Source organism: Pithys albifrons, chromosome Z (assembly GCF_047495875.1).
Source record: "Pithys albifrons albifrons isolate INPA30051 chromosome Z, PitAlb_v1, whole genome shotgun sequence".
Classification (NCBI taxonomy): Eukaryota; Metazoa; Chordata; class Aves; order Passeriformes; family Thamnophilidae; genus Pithys; species Pithys albifrons.
In genome coordinates, this window is record NC_092497.1 from 24,547,222 (window position 1) to 24,560,337 (window position 13,116).

A 13,116-nucleotide genomic window follows, 5' to 3' on the forward strand; every position below is an offset into this window, starting at 1 on the left:
AGATCTTGCTTAATAAAGGGCACTCTCGCTTGCTTTCTGTATGTATTAACTTAGATACAAAATCTCTGACCCACTTGGAAAAGCAGAGGATACTGCAGTCTGAGATATGAATAGTGAGTTTACTGTGGTTGTTTTTTTTTATTTTATTTAACAGTTATGAAACTGCACAGATGGAAAAATTCTTCACTGGAACCTGGTCCATCTTCTGGATTAAGATGGTCTCCTGTTGGGTGTGTGTCTGTCTGTACTTATGGACTCTTATTGCTCCACTCTGTTGCCCAACCAGAGAGTTCTCAGTGTGAACAGTCAAAAGGTCATTCTAAGTTTTATTCTGGGTTTTGTTTGTTTTTTGTTTGTTTTTTTTTTTTTGGAATGAGGAAATACCTATTACCCACTTATGATAATGTACCAGCTAGTACCTTTTTAGTCAGACTAAACAAATGATTGAGACTTTTTTCTTATCATGAACAAACATTACCCAGGACAACAAATCTGTTCCAAAACTTTATAATGCTTGTGTGGTGTGTAGGAAACACAATTGTTGTATAAACTGGAATAAGTGAAATGCTTTTCAAATAACTGATAATCTTTCTTTGGCTTCATTGACAAGAAAAAGTAAAATCATGGCGGAGAGTTATCTTCTTCCTTCCCATGAATGCTGGGTATCTTCTAGCAAATATGTATTCATTTTTATACTTTTTCATTAACTGGGTCTTTAACAGTTTGCAGTGATGATTTGGAATGCTGTTTTGTGCAGCATATAGTTCTTGTAAGTAGTATGCAGATATTTTTTTCCAAAAAGAATATCTAAATGCTTCAGTAAAAATAAGAGAATATATAAGAATTTGACTGCCAAAGCATCTACTAAAAATTGTTTATCTAAGTATTAAATATATTAAGTTATTGTATACCTAGATTGGGAAAGAATTCTACCAATGATAATATTTATTCTATTATAACTTTAAAGGGCACGTGGATATTATTTGCAATTCAGATCTAATCCTGTTATTAACTGAAGGAGAGTTCTACACACAAAATCTCAAACTGAGTTTTGTCCAACTTTACTTTGCCAGATCATTTAAAAGTTGAATGTACTGCATGGGGATTTAAGATACGGTACATTCTTTATTCACAATGTTTGCTGTTGAGAAAATGCTAATTACAGAAGCACTGCCAGTTGTTAAATTTAAAAGTGGGGTGCTTGCTTACTTGTCTACTCTGCTGTTTCAGCTTGTGTCTAAAGCTGTCCCAGGGTCTTCAGCTCTGTTTCCATGACTAATTTTACAATATTTTTAAATGCATTGATGCTCAGGAAAGGTCTATAGTGTGTCATCTTCCTTTTCTGCCTGTGTGTTGGTTGGAAAATATTTTTTCCAACGTCAATATTTTTATACTCCTCTGTTGATGTTAGTTTTGCTGTTGGGATGGGAGTTAGCCTACCAATATATTAATGGAGACCAAAATTCCTTTGGAGAACTCTATTCCAAGCAGTGTGATAGGAGTAAGCAGGCAAAAAACAAAACCAGGAGACACAAATATGACAAGGAGCTGCCTTAGTACAAATGACTTGACAATATTAAATCCAACCATGTCACCTTTTTTTGCTCTAAGCAGAGGATTTGGTGGTACAACGGCTCAAATGCCCTAAATGCTGACTTAGGTTGCACCCACATAGTTATCTATATTGGTGGGATGAATTTATGACTTACACTAGTCCCAGAGGTTTTGTCTTCTATCTCTCTACATGTATATATACAGTGTGAAATATGTGGGCTATAAACAAACTCAACCAATTTAGCAGTTTCTCTCTTTTTTTTTTAAATAAGATTGAGCCTTAAATCTTCACCCAATGCTTTCTGCAAAACAAAGAAGCACAACATAAGGGCCAATGTGGTGAAAAGATTTGCATGCCTTAGTTGTTCTGTTACAATAATTGATGGCTAATGCACACCTGGTGAGTAATCTTAACATAATGGATCTTGCTTTCATTACCATTTTTAGCTATTATTGCTGTGATATCCCCTGGCTTCTGTCCTCCTTGTTGGAGCTTTCTAGGGGTGTGATCTTCCCCACCATGTGCACTGTTAACCTGCAACAAAATCTACAGGTCTGCAGTCCTGTATACTTACATCACCTAGCTCAGTGATTAGAACCGCATTACATCTGATATGAGATCTAATGGAAGGAGAAGTCTGGCCAGCAGTGGCTGTATTGGTGCTGTGGTTTTTTTGTAACAGAACAATCAGGGCAAGGAGCTTTACAGAAAGCATGCACTGTGTCAAGTTATAAGGCAGAAAACAGTAACTGTTCTCTGGCTGCGATGGCAGGCATCCCAGTGATAAATATTTATGACCTTAGTAGATGTATTGGTCAATGGATGATCTTAATTTTTTATGAAAATGCTTATTTTGTGTATTATCTACATAAGGACTTTCTGCACCTCCTTTTGTTCTATTTTTTATAATTTTTCTTTAAGGAAATGGGTTTGGCACAGGGAAAACGACGCTGTAAAAAGGAAGTCCACAGTGAGGCACGAGTCCATTTTTAGCACTCACCTCACTGAGCTGCTCCTTCATCCTTGCCTTCTACCAACTATTGACTTTAAGCATCTAGATCTGCAGATATATGTAGGATGGGAATGGGGTAGTGCCTAATTACACAGTTTTGTCTTCTACTGAGCAAATGCTGGGATAAGAAAACCCAAAACTAGTTCTGATGGCCTTGTGTGTCCATGCTGTTGCTACAGATCTAGCTGTGGACTCCCAGGCCTTTCTAAGGAATCGGCAACTAGTGGCACCTGAGTGTGCAAAGCCTCTTGTTCCTCATCAAGGCAAGACTTCCTGCTGGCCAGGCAAATGTTGCAGCCTTAGTGTTTGCTGTAAAATCTGTACTGTGAACTTCCACATGCAACTACTTAATAAAATCTTTAGCTTGGGTCAAGGATTCAAATGCTCAGTCCCTATATTCCAAACAGTTCATGCAAATGGAATTTTTAAAAAAACCTTTTTGAGAAGTGCCTTCATACCTACTTCTGTGATAGTTAATAATTGAGGTGGCACTGAAATTGGAAAACCTGGACTGAGCCTGTGACTGGATGATGCTGCCTTGTACATTCCACCAGTGTGTACAAGACATAATCAGACCCATGGTGCATGTGGAAGACCAAATAATCTGTGCTTAACAAACCTTTGGGGATAAGACTGCTTCAGGTATTACTGTGCAGTGGAAAAGTAACTGGGAAAACTTACAAGTAGCCTGATGCTTTTGTAAATAGATTAGTAGTTTTTTCTTACATGTAAACTGTAAACAGTTAACTTTCTCTCCCCATACCTGAAAGTGCAGGTAACTCCTCTGCTTGAGGCAGCAGTTAGCTGCACAGTGTCTATCCTGCCTTATGACAGAATTACTCAGTGAATTTGTTCCCAAACATAAAGGGTGCAGCATTTCTGGCTCCTTGTGGGTTTGGGCTGTGTGAAGTGTGGAACCTTACAAAGACAGGAAGACTAAAGAATATGTCCTGTACTAAGTTTCCTCTAGTTAAGTTTTGACTAATACTATTGTTTAATAGACTTTGGAGGAACAGACTGTGTTGTCAGTTGTTCTGTAAGGAAGGTGTAACAATTTTATTGGCATTTTTCTTTTACAAGTTTGCTATCATAAAGATTGTTTGGGATCTCACTGCTGTGCTATCATCTGAGACTGGAATAATTTTAGTTTCTGTCATGAAGGCAACCAAGAGCCATAGCCATGACTGGTTCTTTGTAAAATCAGTAGGGCAGACCCATAGAGCAAGGCTCTAAATCCAAGTAGCTGGACTAATGAGACAATAAAACCTTATGAGGAATATGTGGAAAGCAGATGGATATTCTTGCTTGCTATTTGCCACCTAGTTCCTCAAAGGATTTAACAGCCTTTGCAGCTGGATGCCAAGAAAGGAACTCACTGCAATCACACATTGCAGGTACTACATGTAATGCTCCTAGCTTTCTGCTTCAAGCATTTCCATGAGGTTCAAGCAGCTTATACATGCCCAGCAAATGTGGTAAATCATGGCTGGGTTGGGCTGCTTTCCTCTGAAATGCAAAACGAGCTGTCAGTAATGTATGCATAATTCAGAGAGAGGGTTTATTCCCTCACAGAATCATGAACACTGCATGTCTAATTATTTATTTAGTTTATGTTTTTGCACCTTTTTACTAATCTCTTGAGTGCTTTGAGATTTTAAGCTGTGCATGTGTAACTGTGACATCAGCCACTGCCACAGCCATTTCTGGGTTAGAACTTTGGTATTAAAGAAGTAACCTTGCACTTGCAAAAAAACCTGGGTTTGACTCTGTTTTTGACTGATGCATCAGGAAAATTTGGGAACTCAAGATAGTGCTGCTTGTGAACAGCTTGGCAACAAAACAATCCACTGACTGTTTGTAAAACATGCTATAAATATTTTATAAACTATAAACTGTTAGGCTTCTCTCCTAAGTAAGTTGATGAAGCAAAATACCACAAGACTGTACCTATGTGGCTAGATGAATTGAGATTATCTGCAGACAAAATTTTGCACTAATCTCTCCTTCCTGGCTTTCAAAGCAATGTCTTTTGTTTGCAGGCTTTACCTTCTCATTTTACTTGCCTTTTTCTCCTTGGATTTGTTTTTTAAAGGCATACTAAACTTGTTTCACTTCCAGACAACCTGCTGCCTGTCGATTGGGATGTTTTTGGTGCTAGAAACTAGCAAAGACCTCTTTGCAAGGTCTTATTGCTCCTTTCCTTTTCAGAGTAATACAATCTGCAGCATTGAAGCAAAGTCAAGGATCATAATTTATGACATGAATCAGTTTTCCTTTGTGAAAACTGCTTGTTTTATGAAGATGCCTACAAGTTCTTGTGGGAGGAAAGCACATAATCTGCACCATGACATTTTACTTAGGTCTTCAGTTTTGTAAACAATAGTTAGAATTTAGTGTTTCACATGACTGTACAAGGGAATGCTGGGGTCAAGTGCTTAGAAAGCTTTGGCTTTTTGTACTCGTAACAGGATATGTAGCTTGGGAACTGGTATGTCTCTGCATTTTCAATATCCTGATGGCAGAATGCCCAAGTTCCCCAGGATGGGGATGCAGACACACTGCAGGGTTTGAAGCAGAAACTGTAAGAGGCTGGCATGATGACTGTTTTCTAATGCCCAGAGAAACTCTGTAGGTTTCAAGTAGGCCTTAAATCCCATATTGGTTTTGATTTTTATCAAACCTGGATTTGATTCGTTGCACAACTGTTCAGTAATGTTGTTTTTAAAATGTTGGAATTTATTTCAGATACAAGCCACATTGGCTTCTCCCCTATTTGCCAGTCTCCAGTAGTTGCCAGTGTGTAACATGCAGCCGTTTGCACAGACTTGTTCAGAGCCAAAGTTGTCAGCTCTGAAACTACTCCAGCAGCTTAAAGCTTCCAGGGCTTTTGCTCACCAGAGCTGCAGGGTGCAGCACTGCAGCCATGCTTTTGCCAAAGAAGTCTCACTGCAAAGCCAAGGAGCAAGTGCAAAGCCAAGAATTTTGGAAAGCTATGGGGAAATACTGGATTGTTGGTCATACTGTAGCTTTAGTTTTCCTCTTAACAATACAAGTCCAGGTGCTTAGGTGTCGTTGGACATCCATGCAGATTGAAACCTAGGAGACTTAATTTCCAGAGAAAATCATTCCACTTGTAATATACAAGCTGAGAAAAGATTGACTAGGAATATATGGGTTCACTGTCTGCTTTTTGTTGACCACCAGGGCATGGTGTTCAGTCTCATATATGCCATGTTCAAATACTGGATGCAAAATAGTCAAAATATAAACACATTTTCTTAATGGTGAGGGGATTTTTATTAGTCTTTTTCAGGGTTCTTAATATCTCAAGGGAACTTTTTGGTGTGTATGTGTGGTTTTATTTTATTAAGCAGTAGCCCAGTGAAGTGGAAGTTTGCTAGTTTATTTAATTATTTTTTGCTAGTATTGTGATCAGTAGTAACTGTAACAGTTTGACTTTTAAGGATTGGTAAAGATTTCAGAATTGTAATATCTTAATTGTAAACTAGTTAACAGCTCTGCCTTTATAAAGCATGTTAATGATTTTTATGGACACTTCCTTTTGTATACTGAGTGAATGTATTGTTATAGATTAATGGACCAATAAAATTTTTCTTACATTTGAAATGAATTGTTGTGATAAAGCTGAAAAGTAATTCATTCTAGGAGAAACCTAAAAAATATCTAAATAAATAAGCTAAGCAGGTACTGAGCCAATAGGAGTAAATTGGTTGATCTTATTTGTTCACTAAATTTGGATGTTGTTTAACCACTATGGACTATTACAAGGCTTCACTGTCCATGTTATTTTTTATTTCTCCAGAGTGTAATATTGGCACATTGCACAGATTCATCCATAGCATCTATTCTGTACAGCCCACCTCCCTGAGATACGTCAGATACTGACCCTGCAAAAGAAATGTCTTCAAGGCCAGTGTAGCACTGAAGTCTGTGCATTTATTTGAAACACAGGTCTCTGATTTATTTTTTTTTCTCACTTGCCCAGATGGTGAAGTGGGCAGCTGCTGAATTTGACACATCTAAATCCACACCAGGGAAGGTGCCTTGTCTCCATGGGTGGTTGTTCCTTGCCCCTCTCACCAGCCGTGGCCTGTTTCAGCATGTGCCAGCTCAGCCTGCCCGCTGACACTGGTGGCACCCATGCCACATAGTTGAACAGACACACACCAGGATGCAGTTCCGTGTTGTTTTGAGAAACTGCTGGCCAAGCTTCAATGGTGGCTGCTATTCCCTGTGCGGGTGTGGTGAGAGAGCTTTGGTGCGTGTAGCTGGGAGGCTATGCATTTTGACCTGGGCACAAGGCAGACAGACTCTTGAGTAGTGCCAAAGGACCGTGAGACCCGATTGCCTTTGCTCAGCAGCTTCCCACCAGTCTGTCCACCCCTGCCCTCACCCAAACCCACAGCACCCTGGCAGGATGTTCCTTTCCTGTTATTCAAACCAGGAGATGGTCTTTAGGGAATAAAAGCACTTGAAGAGTGTCTGCCATGGTGTTTGCAGCACACAGTAAAGAGTTAACCTTTGTTGAGATGTTAGACCCTGGTGTAGAAGATAGAGGACTCTCAGCTCCAAAGTAGTTACAGCTGCTGCTCCAGCTGAGCAGAGCCTGGCTGCACAGATGGTGGGGACAAGAGAGAACTACAAATTCAGTTTTAAAGATAGGGGATTGCAGAGTCTTCAGTTGCCAGAAGCCACACATGGAGCTATGTCTGCATTGCACAATAGTCCAAAAGGGGGTTGTTCTGCTAGAGAAGCTTGTTTAAACTCCTACACAAGGACTGCACAATCCCTGATGTGAATGTGAGGGAAAGTAAATTTCCCAAGCCAAGACTGTGATCTCCTTAAGGCAAATGTATGGCTGCGACAGCTGGACTTCACTCCTCCGGAGCTTGCAGGAGGGCTAGCTCTTGGTGTGTGTCAATACAACAGACATAGTGAGCTCCAGCATCCCAACATAAAGTCCTAACAGCAGCTTCTGAAACAAAGGAATAGTTCTGGCTGTCTGAGCTATGATTTGTTTCTGTGGCTGCCAGAAGAGCAAGCCAGTATGCTTTCTGTCAGGAGGTTAGAGGCTCACAGCTTCACACAGTTACCTTTGACAACAGCTCAGGAGCCAAAGCCTGTATCTTACCTTGCAGGCTGCAGTGGCCATGGCATAGAAGAAAGCCTGGAAATAGTCAGTCTCCATGATGGTAAGCCAGCTGGTACGGCAGAGGCCCAGGATGCTCCCTTGCAGCCACTGTTGCAGAAGAGGCTCCAGCTACAGACAGGATGGCTGAGCAGAGAGGCTTGGGGCTGGGAAGGATTCAAAGGCATACTGCAGTCATGTTTATGGAGCTGGTGTGTGCTGTAGATGGTTCAGGGTGGGCCAGGCCTATTGCATGCACTGTGAGGAGACCACTTGTGCAAAATGTGTGCACTGCAGGCCCCAGCTTTTCTGTGTGTGAGGATACTAGCAGTGACTGCCTTCTGCCCAAGTTGTGGCCAGACCATTCAGAGACAGTTTCTGCCTGGAGAAGGGGCTCCATCCAGAGAAATGCTAATGTATGACAAGGAAGATGTAAATTTGCTTTACAGTGTGTGTTCTCTTTCATAAGGGAATAATGCAGTTACAGCCTATGTTCAGCTAGAAAAACACATTTTTTTTCTCTCATCTTTTAAGCATAGCTTTTCAGTTGTCTGAAAATCTGATGAGTGAAGTTGGGTTTAATGAAGCTGTGAAGCCAAGGGGAAAGGAGGACTGAAACTGAAGGACCTTTCACCATGAAGCACTAAGCCAGAGGAACACTCCTGCATCATGCTCTTTGCTGTGAAACTCTGGGATCCACAATGGGACAGGTTCAAGGACCTCCTGCTTCCGGAAATATTGGCAATGGGGGACAAGCCCACAGAAGGAAGTCTGACAGTAGTCAAAGCCTTGGATAGCTTGTAATATCCTTAAGGATATATTTATTGTACTGAACAGGAAACCTTTTTTGTTGTTTTGATACTCTAACCTGATGATTTAAGTCAGCATTTCCCCTGTATCCTTGGGCTGGGAGAGAGCTATGACTGTTTATTTTCTCAGGGCTACTTCTGATTCCCTTTTTATTTCCTCCTTCCTCCTCTACCCAGGCTGAAGGGCCATTTCCCACTGTCCTTTTTAAAGTAATTATCCTATAAGCTGCAATATCTGTCTACTCAATGGTTCTTGGAGCTTGTCCTCCCTTTCTTTCCTAACTCCATTTTGAAAAAGAATGTAGTAGAAATGCACACTGTATCAACACCTTTCTGCACATCCAATTACAGAGTGCATTTTGATACAATTTCTTCTGCCTCTTTGTTTTCCAGTAATTCCCTAATGGTTACTAATGCTTAATGTAGTGTTTTGGGGGGTTTAACTGACTTTCTTACATAAGACTGCAGTACCTGCCCCTAGAGTTCAGCTCTGAATGGGCACAGCAGGTCAAAGCCTGGCTTCGTTTATGTGAGTGTTAGGATTATTTTCTCTGTCTAGGTGATTCTTCATTTAATCTCCATAGTCTTTCTTTTGTTGCATGGGTAAGTCGTAAGATGTGACTACAATACTCTGCGGTCAGCATTTTTGCTTTTACAGGATGTGACAGTGTTACTCACAGTTTCTTGGAGTGGGAGGGCTGGGAGGTCCAATAGAGGTTTGTGAGAAGGTCTGCCAAAGGTAACAGAGTCTCCAAAGGCATTAAACTGTCCTGAAGGAGACACAGCCTATTACTAGCATGACCAGAAAGTTACTAAGAAGCCCTTGGCTTGGCTACTTCAGACCCAGATGCAGCCTGTTGTTTTTAACACATCCAAGGTAGACAATAGTCCACTTTCTGCCTCACCCTGTTTAATACAGAATCCAAAATGGCAATTGATTCAAACTTTTCCTGAGAATGTTTTATGCAAGTCTCACTCCATTTATATGCTGCTCGCTAGATTTTAGGGCAAGTTTGAAAACAAGTGAAGCCCATGTCTATTTTGTCTCCTTTTTATTTTCACTTTCATACAAAAAAAAAGTCCGACATAATCACATCAATGAGAACAAAGCTACAGTGTGCACTCTGACAAAAACAACCATATAAGGATTTAAAATATATTGTTTTACTGTTTGCAATAGCAATTTTAGTTTGCTTTTACTTCTTAAATATCCCCAACGCCAAATTGCTGCGCTTGAAATTCTTGGAAGTCCTCTGGGATGGTGTCTGAAATCAGAAAAATGTGCAAAAGTTTAGTATCTTCTGACAAAATCAAGGAGCAATGAAATTAATGAATAAGCACCTACTCTCTTTTTTAGGTAACATGCTTCTCTTTTGTTTACCCACTAAGAATGAACAGGGAATGTTTTCAGTTTTATCTGTACACCACTGAAAATCATAGAGAGGTTAACAAGACAGTGAGTGCTACAGTGCCAGCCCACAAGGAAGCAGTATCAATCTTCAAATTACATTTCCCTGAAAACTTGTGGCTTACACTCTTAAACTTGTATTAATAAACGATGACCAGAAAGGCAAAAGTGGTTATCTTGGTCTGCACACCAGACATGTTTGCAGTGTCAACATCTCCATTTCTCATGTATCCTAGTTCAACTTCCCTGATATGGTTCCCCATGCCACAAGAAGGGGCACAAAACATTAGCACCAGGACCAATAGCAGCTGGCAGAAAGACTTGAGATTTGATGAAAGGAGCTGGAGATGGATCAATGTCATAAGAGTAGCTGCAGTTCTGTTTGAAGTGTTGTTTGCAGTCTCCCTTTGCAAGAACCCAGAACAATTTATCTGGAAAGCCACAGAGCTAACCATAGAGCTAAAGCTGTGGCCAACAGTGGAGACACAGCAAGGAAGTTCAACAGCATGACCTCAGCTTTAATCTGGTCATTTCCACCCTGATGCAGGACAGGTAACTCCAAATGCAAAAAAGTAAGTAACTGTGTAAACACACAGAGTGTATATATATATAAAAAAGGGGTAAGTCCTTTGCATTTTGTTGAACACTTTTTTTAAGACTTGAAAATAATTTTAGTACAATCAGAATACTTGGGGACTCCAGAGTGGGTTTCATTGACTTACTGTAGCACCTGCAGCAAAGCCAGCTGCCTGCTTACTGCCAGGAAAGCACAACTCAGTGGCAGCTTTGGGAAACCACATACTCTTTAAAATGCTGATCAGGTAATTTTTAATTGTAAACACTAGGGTCTAGAAATCCACCTGTTAAACTATGACCTCCAAGAAATAGCTGAGGTCTACCAAGTGTCCAAGAACTCGAGTCCATCAGCAGAACACACCACAAAGTTGTGATACAGTCCCCTACAGACATGGACTGGGCTTCTTGGATCCACAGAGCAGACAAGGAAACTATCCCAACTTGGCTGGTAAATTGTTTTCCAAAAGCTGATTAGGAATTGATGCTAAGAGGACGGGAGCAGCCCCTCCAACCCCACTTAAAACTAGCTGAACTGCTGCCAGGGCAGAAATACCCTGACATGATAAGTTTCTGTGACCAAGGTTTGAGATATCTTACATAGTGGGAGATCAGGGCTAAGCTGCAAGGCTCTTGTCCCAAGAGAAGCAAGACAGCACACTCCCAGAGTCAGAAGGACTCCTCCATGGGAGGAAAGGCATCTTATTATCTTGTCCTCCCAAAAACAGGAGCAACCAGCAAAGTACATAAATGATACTGATGCCCGGTGACTGAGCCCACTGGCTCTCCAGGTGTATTTCATCCAGTCAAAGCATCCTACATACATGATGGCCTCAGCATATTTACTGTGTTTGTACAGCTCTCACAGTCAGTTGGTTTTAAGTAACTTTCTTAAATTTCTGATGACAGCTACACGACTCAGTTGGCACGATCTCCGCAGCAGAGTGACTGCTCTGGGAGGAGCTGCTCTGAGGTGTTAGTGGCCATCTGACTGGGTTGCAGTGTGCTGCTGGTGTCAGGGGAGGCATTTCACAGCTGTGAGTAACTTGTAAATGAAAGGTAAAGGAAAGGAAGCAAAATGGTTTAATCTGACAGCCACACTACCAATTCTTCATGGTCACTTGCTAGTTGTGAGCTAAAATGATGTAAGAGCATTACCATTGCAGCGATATTTCAGGTTGGACCAAATAATGTTTTCCTGAGAGAAGCAGAAAACTCCAAGCCGTCCTCCTCGCATCGTGGTGTCTATAGTTACACCAGAGTCTGCCACGAGGTCAGAGCCTTCATAAAATCTTGCCCTTAATGAAAGCAAACAGAAGCTCTATTAGGTCTTTTCTAAGGCTGCAACATTCCTGAAAGTGATGTTGCTATCCATGGCAACTCTGGCCTGCGACATGCTATGCCTGCATCTAGCCCAGGGGAGAAAAAGCAGTTAAGCTAGCTCCTCTGTAGGCTGGAAACAGAAGCAAAGTGCATGCTGGCAAGAGCTGGGCAGGCAGGATGTTTTGGGTTTCTACACATCCTATGAAAGCCTTGGAACATTTTTATCCTGTAGTCAGTCAGGCCAAGAGCTTTAGCTCTTGAAGTTTTCCACAGTCTGTACTAATAGGAGAAAGGGAGAACCAAATAAATTTGTTGAAGAATGCCAGATGGATATTGTCTCACAGTTAGAAGCTGAACTTTTTAAATAGGCAAAGTTTCAAGCAAACCATTTGGAATCTTAAAATTGTCTGTGAGATTTCTTTAAAAATGTGAGCATCTTTAATTCCAGGAACGGTTTTGCTGATCTAGCATCTTCTTGTTAGAAACCCATCAGCAAATTCCCAAATAGCTCTGTGAAAGCTGATTACTCTTGCCAGCTTCCCAGCATGTGCCCTGTATTAAGGGCTGGAGCCAGCTAAACTGTTGCGGCAATGCCCACAAGTCCTCAGTCTCTGGGGTACTGGGTAAATGACTTAAAAGATGATGAGCCTGGAGGGCCCTCTTGTGAATGAGGATATTGCTGATAGGACATACAAGGAAGTAGAAAGTGGTGAAGGGAAAGAAAGTTCCTGTATCTTTTCATAAAATAAGAAAAAAATTTGTGTTGCATTTCTATTTCCTGATTTGCTGAGGCAGTTCAAAAGTATCTGTACAGTGAACAGAACTTGTATTTCAAATTTCCATGGCAGAGGATGGCTGAAGTGAGTTTTTCCTAGACTTCATTGAAGCCTCAGAAAACTTTTGCTGGACATGTAATGGTCTGTGGCACCTGGCCTAACCAGACCACAGCAAGATGTGGACAGAGAGCTGGCAGAGGTTAACATTAGGCTTGCCTGCCTTTAGTTTTTGAAGGATTCTATTACACTGACTTTGGTACTTTTCCGAGTTGCAGGGGACATTACTTAGGCTGGCTGGAGAGACTGCAACAATAGGATGTTTGCTTGTGAAGCAGCTTTACAAACTGCTGGGTCTAAACAAAACTTGCTGCCCAAGATCTATTCACTACTGCCCTGTGGCTGGAACACGGTAATTGACAGTGACAATGTTCTTAATCCATTTTAGCATAAAAGTCAAATATGCTCACTCCAATTACCACTGAAGACGATGCTCAGCACCAGAGAAGTGGAA

The 13,116-nt window shown here is 41.0% G+C and overlaps 2 protein-coding genes across 5 annotated transcripts in view; one reads left to right on the forward strand and one right to left on the reverse strand.

Annotated features, from left to right (window-relative positions):
- Window positions 1-6,198, forward strand: part of SERINC5 (serine incorporator 5) — a 42,149-nt gene extending 35,951 nt beyond the window's left edge. For all 3 annotated transcript variants that reach the window (XM_071580154.1, XM_071580153.1, XM_071580155.1), the window contains one exon: window positions 155-6,198. In XM_071580154.1, the coding sequence (XP_071436255.1) occupies window positions 155-302 (148 nt within the window). In that variant the 3' untranslated portion in view covers window positions 303-6,198. The remainder of the gene's footprint in view (window positions 1-154) is intronic.
- Window positions 6,199-9,568: 3,370 nt separating this feature from the next.
- Window positions 9,569-13,116, reverse strand: part of THBS4 (thrombospondin 4) — a 40,358-nt gene continuing 36,810 nt past the window's right edge. For both annotated transcript variants that reach the window (XM_071579889.1, XM_071579888.1), the window contains exons 21-22: window positions 11,665-11,804; window positions 9,569-9,790 (exon numbers count right to left, since the gene is read on the reverse strand). In XM_071579889.1, the coding sequence (XP_071435990.1) occupies window positions 9,729-9,790; window positions 11,665-11,804 (202 nt within the window). In that variant the 3' untranslated portion in view covers window positions 9,569-9,728. The remainder of the gene's footprint in view (window positions 9,791-11,664; window positions 11,805-13,116) is intronic.